The sequence below is a fragment of the Mangifera indica genome, chromosome 4 (assembly GCF_011075055.1).
Source record: "Mangifera indica cultivar Alphonso chromosome 4, CATAS_Mindica_2.1, whole genome shotgun sequence".
NCBI lineage: Eukaryota > Viridiplantae > Streptophyta > Magnoliopsida > Sapindales > Anacardiaceae > Mangifera > Mangifera indica.
In genome coordinates this window covers 19,094,728-19,117,280 of record NC_058140.1, presented here as the reverse complement: position 1 = coordinate 19,117,280, position 22,553 = coordinate 19,094,728, and the positions used below count along the sequence as shown (strand labels likewise).

Sequence of the window (22,553 nt, the reverse complement as noted above, 5' to 3'; positions counted from 1 at the left end):
AATAAGAGAAAATATAAAAATATATGTAAAAGGATTTTCTTATCCTTTCGTTTAATGAGATTACTAATACGAATGGATAATGAGTGAAAATTTTATTTTTTAAAACTTAGGGAGTGGGAATTGTTATGTTAGCAAACCTTGGGTGGGAAATAGTGTTTTGGCCTTAAAAAATTTTCATTAAAGTTTAGGAGGTTAGTAATTTTTGGATATATATTGTAAACTAGTGAGTAGGGAAAGTGAAGCGTAGTGGAAGGAATAAAAAGAGGAGTGGAAATTGTAGCTTATATTTTAAGCAGCCAGTAGTAGAGGATCTAACAACTGTGAAATTATTATTATTATTATTCTTATTATTTATAATTTTAATTTGTAATGTTTATTAAGGAAATTACAACAAAATCTTTATTCCAAAGTTGCTAATTCTGAATAATGTTTTTTGATGGCTGAAGATATCATTGCATGATTCGATTTGACTACCCATCTCCTCAATAAAATCTAATGACACCAAAAATTTCATTATCGCATAAGAAAATTACCAAACAACAACAACCCACCCCCCCAAAAAAAAAAGACCATTAAAATGAACATATGTTTCATGTCACCCAATTAATTAAGAAGAAATAGATATATAGATTGAGAATCTTTGAATGAAACAAGACATACAAAATCATTAGAAATAAGTAAATATATGTATAATTTGAGATGTCTATGCCAATAACGAAAAACCCGAATTTGGAGATAATTGAAGAGTACCCTCTCTGTACACCCAATTTAGGTACCACAGACCTTTATTTTAGTTAGCAAGTTCTTTTTAGGGAAAAAAACAATTGTTCACCCGAGTTTTAGTCTATATTAAAATCATACTTATAACAGATAAAAAATTTAAACACTTATCTATATATTAATTGTCGTCTAAATTTTTAGTTAGAAGCAATTGTCATTTTATCTATAAATTCTAAAACCGAAAAAATTTATATAATTCCTCCTCTTAGCTTAGAAAACTCACATTTACCTTCGATAATTAAATTTTGAAAAATTCACTTTTCTCCCCTTTTTAGGTTTCATTTTAGATGACTTAAGAAACTAACCAATGATCTGAAAGAAGTGAAGGTCTCCTCTGATGAAGGACAACCCTTCATCGTCTAAATCTAAACGACAAAACATCATTCAAATCAAGAAGACTCAATGAAGGACATCATCATGTTTGAACGACTGTCCTTTATCGTCCTTTGTAGCCGAATTTGGAAGATAGGTGAAAAATATCGATTGAAATGATGGTGGCCAGAGAAAAAAACAAATCCTAAGAGTGAAATCTAAATTTTTTAAACTTTGAGAATGGGTTGAAGTTTTAAAATTTTTAAAACTTGGGGTATAAATTTTAAAGCTTTAAGATTTATAGATAAAATAACAATTTTACTCTAATCTTTAATCGAAAATTTAGATTGCAATTAGTCTATAGATGAGTATTTAAAATTTTCATCTGTTATGACTATAATTTTAAGATTAAACTAAAATTTAAATGAAAAATGGTCCTTTTCCCTTCTTTTTATTATTCTAGATTATGTTCCATATAAACTCATGTATAATGCTTCCACTCCACAGCTGAAATTACACAACTCACAACCTTCATGCTTTGCTTTGAACTACTGTTTTGCAGGGTAAGGTACATGACGGCTACTAGGGAAAAGATATAGGAGAATAACAGACTTGAAATTTATAGGCCAGATGGTTCCCATGATCATAATTCAAGAATTTGATGATTTGAAATGGATAAGCTATCTTAAAAATGATCTCTATTAACTTTAATCTTGTACATCCTTTCGGAATGGACAGCACTGTGACAATTTGCAAACATGCACAATCACACACCCATCCATATAATTTTTGTAAAGCAATGTTATGTATGCCTACTTTTGGTATACAAATGTGTATATTTATAGATGTGTTATCATATGATTGGATGATACCTTATTATTAATTCAAAATCATTCAATTACATCATGACACATCTATGTGTGTACATATTTGTGTACCAAAAATATGTACACGTAGCTTTATTGAATTACTGTATTCTAATTTTTGATACAAACTAACTTGAAGCACCGAACCCAACCTATGCCCCTTGCTAGAACACAAGTCTTAAGTGCTGGTCGGACACTCGGGGGATCAGGGCTCGACCGGCTATTTAATCGTTTCCTTCTGTGATTTCAAACAACAACCAGCCTCTTCTTAAAACGGTTCTTATGGCTTCACCCAAAGGGAAAATGGAAACATGGTTGCCGTTTATGTTGTAGCCTCCAAGTCCATCAACTTCCACCGGTAAGGGTCGGGGAAAGGATAGGGAAACCCTCCAAGGTTTTTACGCTATTCCTTTAGCGACACTGTTCAAACGTGTGGATCAGGATTCATCTTACCATCAACTTTTGTCTTCCCAGTCGGATCTTCATCAGAAACATCCATTTCTCTCAAACAATAAGTAACCCAAATATGCCAAAGAATGCCAACCCTCTCACTTTCATTTCCATGTTGAAAGATAAAATAGGGACACCAAGCTGCAGCATTCCTACTCAGATGTCAGGGATTACCAAGTTGGAATAAACATTAATCTTCAAAGTGAATGTTTAAAGCACAGTTAGCACCCAAAATTGGTGATTACCATCCAAAATATGATTCATGCACGGTGCAATTAAAAGGGTATAACAGTCCAACCAAAAGTCTGGATTTCAATCTTTGAGGGCAATGACAGAAGAACCTAGGCAATGCCTATATACATTTTGTATGTGAAGTTGGGCGTAAGCCTGTACCAACATCATTTGGTCCATGATTCTGGTTCAGATTGCACAAAACTGTAACTCATGCATAATATTCTCTACAAAAAGCACTCTAAAAGTGAGAGAGAATACCCATGAATTTGCATTCAACAAGAGTATCCATGACATGACTGAACATGCCAAATGAGGATTTGATAACACTGGTGGTAGCATCTAGCATGATTACAATAATACAATTTGTAAATAATCAGTAAAATATATTAACTGTTAAAGTTAGTACCTGAAAATTTAATTCTGCATGGTATAAAATTGAGGAGCCAACTCAGTCAACCACATATAATCAATTCTAGTTATATTGCGGATGTACTTATGATTAGTTTGGACCAGTTCATTGAAAATTATGCACTCTGGTTTTGCCCGAAATAAGACAGATGAAGGATGGATCTGCACCATCTGACCACTTGCCAAAGCCCTGTCAATTGATAGGATAAATGAGAAAAGACTTGCATTGGGAAACAAAAGAAAATTTAAGTTGACATTATCTATAGATATAAGAGGAATGTAAATGATGATAAATTTGCAAAGTAAAATTTCTAGAATGACCCTATATTAAAAAGTTGTCCTCCAGAATGAGTAGAAACAGCAGCAAAACATGAAAGGATCTCCCAAATGAATTTCAAAAGCCACACCATGATTAATTCATTACCTGTATGTTCCCTCAGGCTGCTTCAAAGCAGCATTAAGGAAAAAGGAGGCAGCAAGGCACCTACGGAATTGAAGTATGTCATCTCCACAAGAAGAAATATGAAGACCCATTTGTTCAACGTGCCCTCGAATTTGACTGCATCGTAGCACAGCAAACCTAAGAAAGCATATATCTTTAGGTTCAAATTTCACAGGAGAAGAATAAAAGAATGCTGACCTATGGATGTCACGAGCATGTCTGAGAGAACGGCTGTTAATAAAATTTTCCTTGCACCATTTTCTCAAAAGTTTTTCACTTTTTTCTTTACTAATTTCCATCTTTCTATTCTTTAAGAAATCCACAGATCTTCTAAATACATTGATCAAAGTGAGGTGATCTCCATCTGGACTAGCAAAACATTTCATTGCAGTTCTTGCCTGGCCAAAACATATAATTAGAGTATTTTCTACTACGAATGCAGATATAAAACATGTTCCAGCACAGAAAATAAAGAATTGAAGTTTGTGTGCATCCTAAAAATATAGAATAAAGGAGCTCCAACAATTCTCTCCCTATGAAAAGACTAAATGTCTCAACCAGGAATTGTACAGTTATATAGCAACAAAACATGTGTCCAATATCATTCAAGCAAGCAAAAGACCACACAAACAGTTCAGTCCAAGTTTTCTATTCTGTGAACTGCATAGGCTCATAATCCATCCCTGATTAAGGCATTAAACTTCTAGTCATTTCATCCAGAAGAATAAAGGATAAAAAAGACTTAAAGCCTATCTTGTCAATTCACTACTACTCGTCAAAGCTAATAGCTCAGCCAAAATGAACCAGAGAAACCATGTTACAGAGATTTGGTCAAAAATTAAAATGACTGGTCAAATAACATATCGTCTGACCAATGCAAATAAAATTTTGGGAATGGACTTGCTGTGTATTATCAATTTTGTATCCTGGTAAAGGACACCGATAAGAGAAAAATAAGAACAACTAAACATTAGTGTATCCAATGCACATACCTCGTCTAACTTTTCCCGAGGGGCATAGAAGATGGATTCCACTGAGAGCATTGCAACAGTTATCAGCATTTCTTCCAAACAGTTGAACTGACTTGCTACAATGAGAGATTTGGAATAAATGGGGTCCAAGGGGAGCCGAGCCATTTGATGTCCAACTGGATCAGACAGCTTACAGTCATCTGTTAAAGCACCAAGCAAGAACAGCTGCTCCAATGATTTGACGATGGATGCCCTGTTAAAATATTGACAACTCAAGTAAGACATATTCTCAAAGCTATAATGGATGCATTCCTAGTAGGCTGCATATTGAACTGAGAAACTAGAGCAAAATAAATGCATTGTTTGTCTTTCTTTTGATTGGTAAACAGAAATGTCAAGCCAAGCATGAGACTTCTTTAGTAAACAGGCAGGCTCTACCAAAGTTAAGATTATTCATTTATGACAAAGGACACAACTCATGAACCAAACTCATCAATGAGAAGAATTTAGCTCTAAAAAAATCTTCTGTGGCTCTATAACAGAGGTGTAAATGTTGTCTCTCGTAGGATAGAATATAATTTATTCTCGTAAACAAAATCATAGTGAGCTTGACTCATTTGTTAAATCAAGCCAAGCTCAAACACATTTATAAGAGCCCAAGCTCAAACCTGTTATGTAAAACAATGAAGCTTAAACTGCTCAAAGTTCAACTGAGCTTAGTTCATCCTGTGTTGCTTAAACTTTTAATCAACAAGTACTTTTGCTTGTCTCAGATTTTTAACATGATGGATGGGTGGGGTAAGCATTGAAGACATTTGAAGGTACTACAAAAGTGAGAAAAGAAGCCAAAAGTATGTGAAGCAAGATAAATTAAAAAAAAAGAAAAAAACGTGTGCACGATGCTAAACTTGGGAAAGCTCTCCAAAACTTTCACCTTGAAGGTTTTTCCAAAAAGTCAAACCCAATGATATCATCAACACCCAAGGCCTTGAGCTGCAAGATAACATTTGATAGATTACAGCGCTTGATTTCTGGCTTCGTTGAATCCTCAAGTTTCTCAAATTCACTCTCTGGGTAGAGACGGAAGCATTTCCCTGGCCCCTCACGACCTGCACGTCCACTGCAAAAAGAAATAAATAATCATCCCAGATTATCATTCCTAAACATGCTCCTAAATATTGCTGAGTCTATCAAGCTGATATATTGTATCATAACTACAATTTAAATCAACAGCCTCCTGCCCACCACACATGCACATACACACACACAAATAACATAGAGAAGCAAACAAACAAGAAGTCAAATTTGCAACAGATTAAATAGTATTTCCACAAAAAATTTCAAGTTATTAAAATAGGATTCAAAGTTGTTAAACTAGGATTTATTTTCAGGAAGAAGGTAATAATGCAAGTAAAATCCCACATCCTCTTGACAATCAAAAACCTTCATTACTAGAACAAGCAAGTGCCTAGCTTAACTATAGTGGTAAATCACATTAAATTTAGAGTAATTTAGTAGCAATTAAACTCACATAACTCTTGTGGAAAATCCTTCAATTGAATAAGATTTGTTATAATAATCCATCCATCATGGTTACCTTCTTTGAAGAGCCTGTGCCTTTGAGATGGGAACAATGATTAATGATTCCATCCCTTTAACCGGATCATATGTACGTGCTTTAACAAATCCAGGATCAATAACATACTTGATTCCAGGTATTGTCACCGATGTTTCAGCAATATTTGTTGCCAGTATCACCTAAAAACCAATATGCTTCAACAAGATTAATAAATATTACAACACAGAACTAGATAAATTCATGATTCTTTCCTATGATAAATAGAACTTTACTATGAAATAAAACAATTCATTAGTGAAAAGAAAATTAGAATAACTATTAATTTTCTGATGAAAAACAAAATTTCCCCAAAACATGTAAACATGAATGATATTTTCCAAACTCCAAGATTTTGCAAATCAAAGAAATCATCTATCACATTAACAATCATACACATCAAAATTCCAGGAGTTCACACTCTAAATAGAAGCAATCAGGTGACTTATTTAGTTACCTTACGAAACCCATATGCAGCTGGTGCAAAAACTCGCATTTGCTGTTCTGATGGAAGAGATGAGAATATAGGAACAGTTATCAACTTTCGACTGGCTTCAGGTAACTGTTGAAGTCGCTCCTGCAAAAGTCTTTCAACTGATTCAATCTCTTCTTGTCCGGTCAAAAAGACAAGTATATCACCAGGGCCCTCCTCCAAATGAATCTGACAAAATAAAGATCACAAAATGAGAAAACCCATACAAGGAATTCAGGTTTGTTTCCATCATACAAAGCCCAATGACGAATTATAAACATACTTTCTAACTAAACATAATTCAGCTCAAAATGAGGAGAGTGATTCTACCAATTCCACAAACACTTTTATGGAAGCATAATTAAAATTATTGATTGAGACAAATCAATCCAAAGGATCAAAAATAAAGAAAAGCTAGATAAGTTATAAAGTTCCAAATATTTAAATTAAATATCTGTAGCTGACATGCAGCACCACATCTATAACCTGAAAACTTTCAGCAAGCGAGATGAAAATTCAAACCAACAAAGCAAAACTCTCCCTGGAATCTTAACTTGCAAACTTACTGAAAGAGAGCTCTAAGTAATAACCTGGAAAATTGTAATTAAGGCTGCATCCATATAATCAGGCTCTGGATAAAGAGTATAAAGTATATCAACAGGAAACTGTCGTCCTTGGATATGAACAGCTCTTGCACCACCAAAGTACTCTGAGAAAACTCGTGCATCCAAGCTTGCTGACATGATTATTAACTTCAATGGGGGGAATTTTCTTCCTCGGCATTGCTTAAAACTACCGTTGCACTGAACACCATTTTCTTTGTCCAACAGACTATCATTGCTTGCGTTCTTATTCTCAGCATTAAAGTTGTCATCAACAGATTTGGACCTCACATTTTGCACCTTTTTCAGCAAGCCCAGCAACACATCAGTATGGACAGTTCTCTCATGAGCTTCATCAACAATGATAACAGAATACCTGGAGAGATAAGGATCCAGTAATGCTTCCCTGAATGTGTGTACAGAGAATCACATTAGTTTAAATCAGGGAGAAAATCCATGGAGAAATATTAATGGATTTAACTTTCTATTTGGAAGAAGAATGAATAAGAGAACAGAAGCAGAAAACTGCTACTTCTACAAAACATATCTCTAACAATTATTTTCTTCTCATCAGCTCGAATGCATCTTTCACATTTAACACTATAATGCATTTACACCTCAAACCAAAATAACACACAGAATCGTCACATGATGAATTTAAGCAATGTAAAAAAATCTATTCATACACACAGACAAAACAGAAGTTGCTCGTAATATATATATATGTATGTATTTCAACAAACACAATCCACTCTGACAAAAATGTTTTCAAAATCTTTACACCAAATTTTCAATATTGACAAAGTGCAAAAATGTGCACACATTCTTTCTTTTCTTACCTCAGTAGCAATCCATCGGTCATGTACTTGATCCTTGTTGTGCCAGAAGTCCTATCATCAAACCTAATGGAATACCCAACTCTTTGGCCCAACTCAACACCACATTCTTCAGCAACCCGCTTTGCAACAGTGACTGCCGCAACACGTCTAGGTTGCGTTATTCCAATAACTTTACCATCATTACAAAATCCACCATGGAAAAGAAACTGGGGTAATTCTACAACAAACATAGCCCATCATGCATAGTTAGGTATATTTGAATTAAACAAACATTCAATCCATTGTCATGAATTTCAAACAACACAGTGGCAACTTACGAGTTGTTTTCCCACTTCCAGTCTCACCAACTATAATCAAAATATCGTTTTTACGAACCTCCTCGACAAGACGTTTCTCAACTAAGAAAAGAAACCAACAGACAACAGTGAATAAGAATACTATTAAAGGTAAAATAAGCTACTGAACGTGTAAAAAACTATACCTGAAGCTATTGGTAGGGACTTTCTCTGTTGCATAATTTTTTTCCTCCTGCAGTGCATTCAATAAAGCAAATATTCAATTCGCTTCTAATAAGACCAAAATTAAGGAAAATAAAAGTTTCTGAGTAGGCTTTAGAGTGTTTAGGAGATTAAACATTGAAAGCTTCGTTTTTAATTGGATGAATAGAGAGGAAAAAGGTTGAACCTGGTAAAGGAGTCATTGGGTAAGACTTTGGAATCAAGTTTATGGCTTTTGGAGTTACTCACTCCGCCTTGAGCCATTGAAGGCATCTCCCAGCTCCACAGTCACACACGCACACAAAAGACTAATAACAGAAGCTTATACTTATTTTCACCGACAGCAGGAACCACCAACACCCAAAAGCAACACTTCCCTTATTAAATATTTTTTAACATATAAATAGAAATATCTATCTGATCAACTTCTTTTTCACCCAATTCAACCAAAAAAACCCGACCCCAGTAGCACATAAATCAAGTATCTTATTCAAAGGGACAAACCAACATAGCCGCTTTGTTAGAATGGCCTTATCACCACAGCCCTGAAAACCATTCCTCTATTTCATCAAAAGAAAAGAAGAACCGATTAAAGAGGACGAAACACAGGGCTACAATGGAAACACAGAATTATATTTTAAGAAATTTGTATTGCGATTTGGGTTGGTTTTAATCTGATAAAATTACTTTATAAATTTCTATTTTCATTAATTAGGGTTTAGTAATATAAAAGTTCAATGCATTTACCCTTGTACCCTTCATCCGTTTAAATTTACCGTTGAACAAACGGCAGGTGGTTTCAAGTTATTTCTGAAACAATAGGAAGCTAACAGATACTGGGTTTGTCTTGGGGCTTTTAGTAATTATACCTTTTAGACTAAACAAGAGTCTATATGTAATATCAAAACGCAGCGTTTTTACGGGGACTACTTACAGTTGAAGACTCGAAGTTTCTGAACCCCGAACTTCCTGAAAAATGGATTCAGGCAGCAGCGGCAGCAACAACAAGAAGACGGGCGGTTGGAAAGCTGAAGAAGCCATCGGTGGAAACAGACAAGCAGTGGAAGCTCTAAGAGAATTCATTACTTTTCCTCTTCTGTACTCTTCACAAGCCCGGAAGCTTGGTCTCAAGGTTCATTCATACAATTCTTTTTCTTTAATTTTTTATTTTCTATATTCTCTTCCGTAATTATTTATGCTTCGTTTCTCCTCAGTGGCCTCGAGGTTTACTCCTGTACGGTCCACCTGGCACCGGAAAGGTATTCGGTTTTTTTTCAAAATTATTGTTGTTGTCGTTAGGATGATGGTTTTAATTATTACTATTGTTATTATAATTATTTTGATGATTCAGTTTCCTGCAATTTTAGACAAGCTTGGTGCGGGCTGTTGTTCGGGAATGTAATGCACATTTAACAGTTATCAGGTTGTAGATTCTTACTCTTTTCTACTCATTGCTTTGATTGTAATAATGATGAAGCCGTGTGAGGATTAGTTTTTTTGAGATTAAATTTGTTTACTTCTAGTCCACATTCTGTTCACAAAGCACATGTGGGAGAAAGTGAGAGAGTTTTGCGGGAGGCTTTTTCAGAGGCATCATCACATGCAATGTTGGGTGAGCCGGCAGTTATCTTTATAGATGAAATCGATGCCCTCTGTCCTCACCGTGATCATAGGTATGAGGAAACGTCAGATATTTAGGAGCATTTTCTATGTTCATTTATCACTCTGATACCATTTTTTATATTAACTTTTTAAGCTTGCTTTCTCATTGAAGAAATTATAGTCTTCAAGCTTGTCTTTTGCTGGAAAGGGGAGATAGGGAATCCATTGTTATATAATACTTTAAATTTTGGAGGAATGTATAGTCTGAAACATGTCAACTAGTTGAACTCTGAACAAATATTACATTAAAATGACACATGTTGTTTCTTTGTTTTTTCTGTTATTTTAATTAAAAGCAGGAAAGATGCAATTTCTATTTCTATTTTTGGTTATTTTGTGTGGACTTTATGTTTCCCCATTGATGTGTTATAGATATAATTACACTTAATGCAGGCGAGAACAAGATGTTCGTGTTGCTTCTCAACTGTTTACACTTATGGATTCCAACAAGCCATCAACAACATCTGTTTCACATGTTGTCGTAGTTGCATCAACGAACAGGTTTTAATATCTCTATCTACTTTTGAGGCCCCCAATTAGATAGAAATGGTAGAGAGATTTTGGCAAATTTTAGCTTCTATAGATTTTCATAGCTTGATGTCTTCTGTAGTTTTTCCCGGTAAACTTGAGGGCTATACTAAAGTTCTAACTTTATACCAGAAAAAGGCTGTTATATCATAATTTGAGATTCTTTTCTGTTTTTTATATCACCACAGCAGTGTGCTATAGCCTGGTTATAGCATAAGGTTGTCACCCAGATTTAATGACTTGAATTTATTCTTAGCTTTGATTATAATTTATACCTAAAGCTACCTATTCACTCATGCATATAACTGTCTAATTCAGCATGTATATAGGTTTAATTTCATGCTGGATTTTTTTCTCTACTTAAGAGTTTCATTTGAGTTAATTTTTTAAAATTTTCTAATGTGGATGAAGAGTGGATGCGATTGACCCTGCACTTAGAAGGTCAGGGCGTTTTGATGCTGAAATTGAAGTTACTACACCTACTGAAGAGGAACGATCTGAGATACTTAAGGTCAGAATCTTCTGAACATTTTTAGTTGTCACACTTGTCTGGTTCTTAGTGACGCCTACCTGCCACTAAAAGTGCAAACCTTTTTTATTATTCCTATAGTTTAATCTGGTTCTACTGGTTTAAATGTTGTGCTATGGATGGTTTATGGGTTGTAAGGCCATCATGTTTGTTGTGCTAATTTGATCAGCTCTACACAAAGAAGATTCCTTTGGACTCCAATGTCAACTTACAAGCCATAGCTGCATCTTGCACTGGGTATGTTGGGGCTGATCTAGAGGCTTTATGTCGTGAGGCCACCATGTCTGCACTTAAAAGGTCTGCAGATGAAAATGAATGTGCCACTGTGCTTAGTGTAAAGATGGAGGATTGGCAGCATGCAAGATCTGTGGTTGGCCCAAGCATAACAAGGGGTGTTACTGTTGAAATACCCAAGGTTTCCTGGGAAGATATTGGAGGACTAAGCAATTTGAAGGTCTGTAACTTCACACATTCATTTCAAGCTAAAACTTATACTAACAACATACTATCTATGGACAGAAAAAGCTTCAACAAGTTGTTGAGTGGCCTATCAAGCATTCTGGTGCATTTTCGAGGCTGGGAGTTTCACCTGTACGTGGAGTTCTTCTTCATGGACCTCCGGGATGCTCAAAAACCACCCTTGCTAAAGCTGCTGCTCATGCTGCCCAAGCTTCATTTTTTTCTTTGAGGTTTGATCATATATGATGGTGTTCCCAAAGGGATGCATTTACTTCCATGAAACTTAATTCATTATAAATGTTTGTGGGGATTTTTAATTTGAATGCCCGCCCTTAGTAGTTTTTGAGGCTGATTGCTTTCAAGCTAACTATATCTTCCTAATCAAGAAAAAATGTGGCTCATTGAAAGTCTTAGGATTAGCCTAGATTGGCTATCTCCTCGTCTGCCTTTTTCTTTTATCATAAGAAGCATTTTGATCAAATAATAAATAGTTTTGTAATACCACCAGAACAAACTGAATATAATGCAGGGAAAGATTATCCCTGAGAGAAGGACAATGAATGATCTAATCTAGTGAGAATCAAAGATGAAGTATCAAGTCTTTTATTAAATAAATGTCATGTCTCCCTCAACTTGGAGTTATTTGTTTAAACTTTCCCAGCTTCCTATTTTCGGAAGAGTCATTGAATCATCTGATTCATTTCACTGTAGAATGAATTAGATATATATTATAAATTTTCTCAGCTCTGCCAACTTGGTCACCTAATTTTAAAAAGAGGATGTGCCTGCCTTAAATTCCAAGTTATCTTTTCAGTGTAATTGCTTATCCTGACCATGTGAAGATTTTTCTATTTTAACTTAACCAAAATCCCTTATTTTGTTCATCAGATTTGGAGTTGTGAGCTTTTATCAATATTTGTTCTTGTTTTTCAATCCATGCTCTAAAATTCATGAACTGTTAATTAGTGGTGCAGAATTATATTCAATGTATGTTGGAGAGGGTGAAGCTTTATTGCGTAATACATTTCAGAGGGCCCGGCTTGCAGCTCCAAGCATAATATTTTTTGATGAGGCTGATGTCGTTGCTGCCAAAAGGTTAGTAGGTTACAAGATATGATTTGAGTCATTGTACTTCCAATCAGAGGGTAATTATGATTTTCCTTATGATTCTTTTTTTCCCATGAAATCATAGTTTGTCGATCAAAGCTGTGAACATTTATTAATCATGAGTTGATTTTGTAAGCTTCGTGCTTAAAGGCATTGAGAGTGATTGCTTATATGCAAATATGCTTTTAGATAGATCACCTTGTGATCATGCATATATTATCATAGTTTAATTTTTTTTTTTTCATCAATGGCAGAGGTGGAAGTTCAAGCACTAACATTACAGTTGGAGAAAGGCTTCTTTCTACTCTGCTTACAGAAATGGATGGTTTGGAACAGGCTAAGGTAATAATTTATCTTGTAAGTTTTTCTCAAATTTTTTTACATTTATCTTGAAATTGTTGATAGACAGTTTGATGTCTTTCTGTAATCCAACTTCGTGTCCCATTTTCTCGCAACTTTTCAGGGAATTCTTGTTTTGGCTGCAACAAATCGTCCTTATGCAATTGATGCCGCTCTTATGCGGCCTGGACGGTTTGATCTGGTACAGTGTCTGTTTTTTGTGCTGCTGTTTCCCTTTCTTGTCATGATTTCTCAAAAGTCTATTCTAGTTAGCCCTGGATGTAAAGCTCTTTGCAGAATTACATATTTAGTAAATTGTTTGTTTCCTGCTATACAAACTCCAAAATGAGTTTGTGGTTCTACATTGCCTCTAAATCTTGCATTAATGATAATTGCTTTCAAGTCCTGCTTACTTTGTCAGTTTTTGTGCAACCATAGGTGCTTTATGTACCTCCTCCTGATTTAGAAGCTCGATATGAGATACTTCATGTGCACACACGTAATATGAAAGTTGCAGATGATGTTGATCTCAGAAGAATAGCTGAAGACACTGAGCTCTTCACTGGGGCTGAACTAGAGGGACTCTGCAGAGAAGCTGGAATTGTAGCTCTGAGAGAAAACATTTCTGCTACTGTAGTGTGTAATCGTCATTTCTTGACTGTAAAAGAATCTCTGAAACCAGCATTAACAAGAGAGGAAATTGATTCATATTCATCATTTATGAAGACCAGATCGCCAACACCCGCTTCCTTGACAGTGTCTGAATCTAGCGTCAAACATGCTATCAAGGCCAAAAAGAATTCAATAATTCCAGTGCTTTCCGTAACAACATGTTTTGCAAGCATCGCATTACTGGCAGCTGCAAAATATCTTTTTGTGCAAACAAATCAAACACAAATCGAACGAGTGTGTACCTGATAAGTACTCTGAATGCTATACTGTTACAAGCTGTCTGCATAATTGTCTGTTTGTCATAGCTTTCTGTTGTTCCTGGCATTGCAAAAGGCCCTGGCCATGATTGAGTGAAACCATGGCCACTGGCAGATTCTGTGATTTTTTCTGTTTTAGGTTCAACAATTATAATGTGGTAATACTTGAAGATGGAATGCATACCCATTATTAGTGGATTATTATTGAATTATTATTTATATATTTTACTCTCTTTTTTTCTCTTTTTCTTTGGAGACTTAATTGGACTGAATTTTTGGGATTAAATTGTTGTTTCCGGATGGATTCAAAGTCTATTTTATTGAACTAAACTGAATTTTTACAAAAGAATCCAATAATACCATAAGCAAATGGATTCTAAAAGATAAATACTTTTTGCCTGATACCTTTAGACCTCATGCTTTATCCTTTTAAACTTCAATTATTATTAATTTTTTAGTTACAGTTTTATTTTTATTAAAATTATTAAACAATATATAGAAGATGCAAATTTTATTTCTTTTTCAATTATTAACCCTAAATTTATTTTCAAACAATGGAGACATTTTTTTAAATTGAAAGGGTTTGATAAAATCATAGACACTTTGTTTTTTTTTTTTTTTCTTTTTCTTTACTTGTACACTTTTTCTTAATTTTTAAGTCAGTTAATGCATTCAAATATCTCAATTATTATTCTTACAATCTTGGAGATAAAAATAAATTTGAATGAATTTCATCTTTTAAAATTACTTTGAAAACAAGAAGTAAAATATAAATAAAAGAGTATTTATTGTAGTGGGTAGGATTTATAAAGGCATTTGCATACGTTACAACATTTTAATAGGGTAAACTCAAGAGCAGAGTGTCAAATAAATATTTAATAACTATTTAGTATTTCTAATTTCTTGCAGCCAATCTAAAGACTGTTCAATGCTTAATAGGTAAACAAGTACACGGCCAGTCAACCTGGAATTGGAAAAAAAAAAAAAATTTATATTGGACAGAAATTTTCTGGACTACATTGTCACATACCACCTAATCAATGGTTAAACAATTATAAAGGCTAAGATTTCACCAGATTGATAAAATGTAGCATGCCAAGATCAGTGCTGCTGGCAGCTAAACAAAAATGATGATAAACAAAAATGATGATGATAATTATAAAGGAAATAAGAATCAAGCCAGTCATGGATACCGATTATTCCTGGTATCATCGAAGAAGGGTGTATCAAGTCAGATTTTGCTTGCCTATCACTACACTTCCTGCAGATGCCTGGTTTGCTGCACGGTTACTCCCGAAATTCTTGCGATTCGATTCCCTTGCAATTCTTGAACCAAACTATACCGGCAAAGATGAACAGAACCAGATCAGATAATTTATTCACAAGGAATTTTTCTCAACTTGGTGCTTTCAATATTGTATTGCAGGTGAAGATTTGACTGGGAAGTCCAGAATGATATTCAGGTTTCATGAATATACACATATGAAGTGAGTTTAGCGAGCCGATAAATTTAGTAGAAAGAAGAGATACCTGAATTGCCCTTTTTGGCAAAACTGCAGCTTCATGTAAACCAAGAATTTTTGCAACCTTCAAGGAACATGACAAAGAAACAATATGGTGTCTGGTCAATGCAAAGTTAATGATGTAGAAACATTGAAGAAATAGCACTGACCTCTCTCAGAATCTTCTTATCACCAGTTCCACTTGGTTGATCTAGGTTGGCAATCTCCCACAAAGGTATATCAAGCAAAGTCCTTATAACATCTTCATCCAAGAAAGGAAATCTAGCCTGCTTAAAACAAGTAATTATATGTTTATGCAAAATAAGAAGTCAAGGAGTAAATTTTGTTTGAGTGGTTAACTGTACCTCCTTGCCTTGATCAGCACAGCATCTATCATCTCTCCCTAGATTTCTTTTCCAAATTCTCTGCATATCCAACTTCATTTCCTCGTGTAGAGCAAGCCAACTGAAGACAGCATATAAAAAATCAGAACTGCTGCAATAAATAGTAAAAAATAGAATGTATTTCTCTACAATTTACCTAATGATTTATTGTAAAATGTATCCCCAAATAATAATAAGAAAGATAGAAATTCTAGCTCTAAACAGGATATACATATGTTCTCAAGAAATTGCCAATTTGTAAAGAGCCATTCTAAACTGTGAATGTTTGTAGCCAAACATCAAATGTTTTGAGTTCCATGGGCAACCTATCTCATCATATCTCTATGTCTTTGCACTGGCGCCTTTCTCTCTCTCCATTTATTTTGACTGGATAATTATATTGACTTGACAAACCTGTTTGCTCCAAGACCCATATTATCATTCAGCAATTGTCAAGATGATGTTAGGCCAATTTTGAGGTTCTTGGGGCACTTTTGTAAATGTACCGCTGTTTATATTAACAATACTTTTGAATTAATAGCTTATCTAGGGTGACAATATTTAACAAATTCAGTATTGAGGTAGTTAAAGTCAATTGAAACTTGAAAATTATTCACCAATTCATTTTGTACAGCCTCTATGTAAATGAACTTGCTATATATGAAGTCTGGATAACATGTTATTTTCTCCATCCATAGTATATACATACCTTCCATGTCTATATTTCGTTTTATGCCTACCATAGCCAGCACATTGCTCATCAGCACCAGAACCAACTAGGATTATTCTGGACTTAGACTTGTACTTGACACCTTGTTGATCCTCATCATCATTTTTGGTGATTCCTTCAAACACCCAACCGTCACCGCCAGCAGCCAGCCACAAAGCTATTCCTATATTCAGGTCCTGAAACATTAAGTAGTATATAAATTTCAATCCAATTAGAGGGATGAAATAGCAGATATGTATTCCATCTTCATTACCTTGATTATCATATATATACTGAATAAATGAATCCTCAAGTAAAACAGGATAACTAAAGGAAAGTTGCAACTGAACATAGCCAGAGGGTGAAAAGAAATGATAAAAAAGAGGGAAACAGCGAAGTCACCCAGGTGGATGTATCATACATACATGCTGTCTAAATAAGCTATCTACATAAGAACAAAATAAGAATACATAGCCAGTTAAACGCATTATAGAAGCTGGCATGAACACAAAAACTAAATTATCTTAGGAAAAAATTGGTACCATGTAGGTATTGGCAGGATTTATGAGTGACATGACATGCTTTGTTTCAGAAATCAAATTTGACAAATCAGCATCAATCTCCACAAGCTTCCACCTGCACTCTCAAGACCATTCATAATTAATTGTAAGACATTCCATAAGCAAGATGGTTAACTCAAAATTCCTTTTGGACATCCACCCAGCATATAGTTAATTCAACATGCAGCTTCCACCCATAAAAAAATAAAGTAAAATAAGATATAGAACAAAAATAATTTAAATCACAAAAGACTTAGATTTAAAAGCTATTGAAATTCCTCGGAAGAATAACACAATTATTTAAAAAACCATGCCACAGGTTTCTCATTCTTATGTAGGATGAGGAATAATGAAATCAATTTTATTCAATTAGACTTACATTTTTGTATCAGGTTCATAAGATTGGAAGCATAATAATAATTGTAATCAATCAAATGAGAAGGATGAAAACTTAGTCATTAAAAATGAATACAAGATGTGAAACCCACTTGTGCATTAAAGACAAAAGTTTTCCAAAATTATTTTAAAATGGTGTAAATTGCTTTCCTAAAGCTATAAGATATTTTTTTACTCTACTCTATATAAATGCAACTAAAACCTTGAGACAGGTAGTGCATACTTGGGGAGAAATTTGACTTACAGATTGATTTCTCCTAAGCAAGTAGGAGAAATCCTATTCACTAAACCCTTTTGCTATTATTTTTTGGGTAAGTCAACCCTTTTGTTATTCACCATCACTAATATGTGCTTTCTCAAATTTACCAGCTTGAATTTTGATAACCCACTACGTTCAACTTTCTTAGATAAGAAAATCATATATAGGTGATATTACAAGGACATGGACAAAATTAGACCATAAGAGAAGTCCAATCATACCTTCTTGAAGGTGCAATTCTTCTAAGCTCATTCACCCCTGCCTTGGCAGAGATTCTATCAGGAGCAAACTTACCATCAAAGCTCACATTAAGGAGATCAATCTCACCTGCCCAAAAAACTAAGTTAGATATTCACTCAATCAAAAATCCACAGAGGTAATCCATGCATAGAAAATCAAAACTGGGAAAATAAGAAACAAATTGCAAACTTATATTATGCAAAAACACTTACACTTGAGATCTAGGCACTCGTTTAGTAATGCAGCAAGTATCATAGAATCCAATCCCCCAGAGAAAAGCACTGCCACTGGAGCAAGTTCCTTTTGTCTCCGATCACATGCAACTGCCTAAAATGAAGCTTGTTAAATAAGTAAAATAAACTAGTGCCTAAATTTCTACCCCATTAGCAGTCAAAAAGAATAGATCCCACTATAACTGAATATGTTCATAATATTATCTATAAATAAAACCATCCTGTTCACGAGATTTATCGAAGATATAATTATTCTGAAATGGAAATTGGTTAACCTTTGCAAAACAGCTACAAATATTCAAAGCCATTCCAAAATTTTATGTCAAACATGATATCATGACAGCTATAAAATAATTTCATTGAAGAAATTGTCTGTCCAGAAATACAAAAATTACTTTTTCAATAGCTTCATATAATTGATTTTACCGTAATACATCTTTCAGGACGTAGATTCATAATCCTTAAAGTTATTTTATGATTTGTATACTAATGTGGGTTTGGAAATATTTTGTTTTGGAAAGAATATTCTGCTGGAAATTTCAAGTGGAACAAAGTGTGGATTAAATCTGGGAAGGGTTACAAACACTCTAATCTAAACTATGTAAAAACTTATCCTTGGGGGCTTAAAGTTTATTTTTAGAGTGTACTACTTTTAAGGGTCCTTGAAAAGGGAAACCATAAAGAAGAGATTCAAGGAAAGCATGAGATCAAAGAAGGAACATAACCATATTTTTTTTCATATTTATAAATTTGACTGAAATTTTAAAGTTATTAGAAAAAGACCTACGATATTATACAATTTATAAAATAACATATTCTGAGGTATTACAGTACAACTGAAACAACAAACCTGAAATGTCATATGTAGAGAAGAGCGCCGCATCACTGATTTTCTCAAAGCATTCAGCACTTTCTGCACAGACACTGAAACTGAAGCTTGATTAGACCCTAGTTACCAAAATAAATACCAGAGATGTAGATACTCAAAAAATGAATTTTGTTATTTCAATTAATGAAGTATCTCTGCCAAAATTAACAAATAGAGAGTATGCCAAAAAAAAAAAAAAACACTAACTGAAAAGATTTAACTTTTTTTTTTTGTGCAGCTTTTGATAAGATTATAACCTGATTCAGATGATATCATATCTAAACAAGTTGGACGCATGTTATGTTGCCCCTTAGGAGACTGCCAATCAGAGAGGTGTGATACTTCAGGTTTAGGATTAATCAACATTCTCTCCCATTTAACCAGTTCATTCAGCATGGCATTGGTCCATTCATGTTTTTTGACGTTACCAACAAAACCTCCATCCAATTTTGAGACATCCATGGACATACTGTATATCCCACAGGGAAGTTCTTCCCAGAAGTTCAGCTTGCTAATTCCAGTTTGAGCTTCAAAATCTGCAGCGGCAAGGCACTTGTTACAATAAATAATGGAGAAGGAAAATATATTAATGATGATATTTTAACCCCAAAATTGGTCATTTTAACAGGACACTTCTGTTTAAGATTCACTCTAAGGCAATGCAGCCCACTGATGATAATCACACTAATAAATCCCTTTACAAGATAATGAACAAAACTAAATTAAAGTTATGCAAACCTGATGAGCAATGTTCAAAACAAACATTACATACCTGAAATTTGCTCAACTGAAGATGGAGGTGACACAGAAGACAGCAAAAACTGTGGGTCCTCTGCAGTTGGCCAATGAACAAGCAGGCTGCGCCGACCAAATGCATCTCGACCAAACCACAAAGTTTTGGAACTATCCTTTACATGATAAAATACACCAAAACTTCAGAAACAATACTCCTCAAACAACCAATTCCTTTCACAAATTCAAATCGCAATAGAAAGCAACTTACCACTCAAATTACCTGCCAGTAGATTAGAGCCCATGGACCCTTAATAGCTGAAAGAACATCCACAACGGAACATCTCCCACTTCCTTTGCATAAACATGTCGCATCCCTATTTGAGTTGCAGGAACAGCACTGTTCCAATGCTTGCAAGAGAACTTCAGTATCATTGCTATCACTCTCCACATGAATGCCTCCAAATATTTCACCTTCAACATACAAAAGAGTTACAATCGATATTAACAAACAAGCTTTAAGTCAAGTAAATTGAAAAGAACAATAAATTTACCATTATACACAAGGATATTTTTGGACGAATCTTGCAGTGGCTGACTGATAGGATTTACTCCTCTAAGCTGCAACGTGGCACCAATAAAAAGCAGTTCCACTTGATAATGCACAGAAGTAAAGATACAGTCCTCAGTAACAGATACAAATTCTTGATCCTGGGGAGAAGTTGAAGTGTTTGAGTACAGATGAACCTTCTTGCAACTTAAGCTATCGGGACCTCTCCTCCGAAGCGTTGCTTTTAGATTATCCACAGAAAACACCAGCTCCTCCTGCACTAGCAAAATCAAAATTTTAAGCCTAAAACAACAGTAAGCATCCATCTTTTTTGTTTCGGCTGTTTATAACGTACTCGGTGAGACTTCGGAGATGTAGCGTCGACAAAGATAGATGATAAATCGATGTGAAGGCCATGGATTATTAAGGCAATCCCACACATCTCTGAATCTTACTCTCTTCACTTCAAAACCCCGTTACTCTGTCACCGTGTTGGCTTCAAGGGTTTAGGGCGGCCGCAGAATCCCGAATCGGTTATGCATAAATTAAGCCGAATGACTATTTCCCATGCTAAATTTCGTGAATTTGACACCCAAAGTTTAAAATTTTCATTTATTTTCCCCATCTCTTGCAATCAAACGTTATATTGGAAAAAGTGTTTGGTTCGGTAAATATTTTATTTTTAAAATTAAAATATTATTTTTTATTTATATATAATAAAATTTAATAAAAATATAAAAAAATTATAATAAATACCTAAAATTAAAAGGTGTTAAGTAAAATTATTTAAAATTTTAAGGATTAAGTAAAAATACCTTTAATTTGAAAATAAATAAACTATCATTATATATAAACTTTACATTTTCTATGGATTTAATGTTCAAATTCAGAGAAAAATTCAGATCTCTTACGAGTCTCTCACAGGTGCAATGAGTTTTCGTCTTTTCATATTTTTAGATAACCGAAAATGATAAATAAGGATAGCATTTCATCTCATTTTTTGTTTAAATCAATTTATTATTAGAAGTATTGAGATTTGAGGGAGATTTTGAAGTTTTAATGTTTAGGGTTCTGATTTTAAATAATACATAAAATTTTTTGATTCTTAATTGTGTTTGCTTGAATTTCTTTGAGAGATTTTATGTTATTGGATGTGTAGATTTGATTTGTGTTGAAATTAGAGGCTCAAATGACAATTTTTGACTGAAAAATGGGTTAGATCTGTGGGCGCTATGACAATTTCCCACGATTCCCGTAGGGTGGGGGAAAATTCAGTGTTTTCAAAATTTTAGGGGGAGGGGGAAAAGAGAGAGATCCACGGGGGTCCGTGAGAAATTTTACACTGAATCGTGGGGCAGTCTGTAAAAACTATGGGTTGAGTGGAAATTGACTTTTTTTAAAACTATAAGGTCTGTAGGAGATAGATTTTGAATTATAATAACTTTTGATCCGAGAGGAGTTACGAGGCTTATAATATATCAATGTGAAGCTCGTTTCGAGTTCTATAATGATTGCACCCAATTTAGAGGCCCAAATAAAGTTGTTTCAGTGTGTATTATGCATTTTTTTTGTTTTATCAAATTTAGATTTTCGATTTTTATGATTTTGAGCTTGTTTGTGATCGGGCTAGACTTTTTTGATATATAGTTTTCAAACTTGACATCTTCTCTTTAGTTTTGTGCTTTTCTAGACATATTTTACGATATAATTACAAAATTTCAGATCGATTTTTTGGTTTTCTCATTCCTAAAAACGTGTAGTTTTCAAAATTCAGATATATTTTTTCAGTTTTTCAAATAATTTTTTTTATTATTGACATTCTAGGGTATTTCAATATATCTATTTATTCTTAACATATTATTTAAATTTTTTATATATTGTGTAATATCAAAATGTCTCCATATTTTTTTAACATTTCATTTAACCCCTAAATTATTATTAAATATCTAAATACCTCCTTTACATGAGATACAAATTAGATTTAACAAATAAAATTAAATTTTGAGTTAAGATTTACATAAATACTTTTTTTCACAAATTGATTTTTTTTACTCAAATTCAGAAATACGAACTTTTTTCT

General features: G+C 34.0%; 3 protein-coding genes across 7 annotated transcripts; 1 reads left to right on the top strand and 2 right to left on the bottom strand.

Moving 5' to 3' along the window:
• Window positions 1-1,773: 1,773 nt before the first annotated feature.
• On the bottom strand, window positions 1,774-9,155 carry LOC123215045 (pre-mRNA-splicing factor ATP-dependent RNA helicase DEAH10). 2 transcript variants are annotated; one of them, XM_044635088.1, is made up of 13 exons: window positions 8,676-9,155; window positions 8,473-8,519; window positions 8,309-8,389; window positions 7,992-8,208; window positions 7,141-7,558; window positions 6,536-6,739; window positions 6,061-6,221; window positions 5,398-5,583; window positions 4,485-4,716; window positions 3,691-3,890; window positions 3,475-3,609; window positions 3,049-3,240; window positions 1,774-2,560 (listed from the first exon to the last, which is right to left on the bottom strand). In XM_044635088.1, the coding sequence occupies exons 1-12, from the start codon at window positions 8,759-8,761 to the stop codon at window positions 3,057-3,059; spliced, it is 2,151 nt and encodes a 716-aa protein (XP_044491023.1). In that variant the 5' UTR covers window positions 8,762-9,155; the 3' UTR covers window positions 1,774-2,560; window positions 3,049-3,056. The 2 variants fall into 2 exon arrangements, with proteins under 2 accessions (XP_044491023.1, XP_044491022.1); XM_044635087.1 differs by having other exon boundaries at window positions 1,774-2,549; window positions 8,676-9,154.
• A 251-nt stretch (window positions 9,156-9,406) lies between these two features.
• Window positions 9,407-14,242, top strand: LOC123215048 (cell division control protein 48 homolog B). 2 transcript variants are annotated; one of them, XM_044635092.1, is made up of 12 exons: window positions 9,407-9,620; window positions 9,703-9,747; window positions 9,856-9,911; window positions 10,012-10,161; window positions 10,544-10,651; window positions 11,090-11,189; window positions 11,377-11,661; window positions 11,727-11,896; window positions 12,633-12,761; window positions 13,028-13,115; window positions 13,237-13,314; window positions 13,551-14,242. In XM_044635092.1, the coding sequence occupies exons 1-12, from the start codon at window positions 9,465-9,467 to the stop codon at window positions 14,028-14,030; spliced, it is 1,845 nt and encodes a 614-aa protein (XP_044491027.1). In that variant the 5' UTR covers window positions 9,407-9,464; the 3' UTR covers window positions 14,031-14,242. The 2 variants fall into 2 exon arrangements, with proteins under 2 accessions (XP_044491027.1, XP_044491028.1); XM_044635093.1 differs by having other exon boundaries at window positions 9,605-9,620; window positions 9,840-9,911.
• Window positions 14,243-14,902: 660 nt separating this feature from the next.
• LOC123215046 (asparagine synthetase domain-containing protein 1) lies at window positions 14,903-21,054 on the bottom strand. Of its 3 annotated transcripts, none has more exons than XM_044635091.1 (14): window positions 20,829-21,054; window positions 20,478-20,748; window positions 20,207-20,397; window positions 19,964-20,099; window positions 19,449-19,727; window positions 19,174-19,236; window positions 18,303-18,413; window positions 18,072-18,177; window positions 17,178-17,271; window positions 16,636-16,832; window positions 15,909-16,008; window positions 15,714-15,830; window positions 15,572-15,628; window positions 14,903-15,378 (listed from the first exon to the last, which is right to left on the bottom strand). In XM_044635091.1, exons 1-14 carry the CDS (start codon window positions 20,913-20,915, stop codon window positions 15,268-15,270), a joined length of 1,920 nt encoding a protein of 639 aa, XP_044491026.1. In that variant the 5' UTR covers window positions 20,916-21,054; the 3' UTR covers window positions 14,903-15,267. The 3 variants fall into 3 exon arrangements, with proteins under 3 accessions (XP_044491026.1, XP_044491024.1, XP_044491025.1); XM_044635089.1 differs by having other exon boundaries at window positions 18,303-18,417; window positions 19,174-19,253; window positions 20,829-21,053; XM_044635090.1 differs by having other exon boundaries at window positions 18,303-18,417; window positions 19,174-19,247; window positions 20,829-21,053.
• Window positions 21,055-22,553: the final 1,499 nt, after the last annotated feature.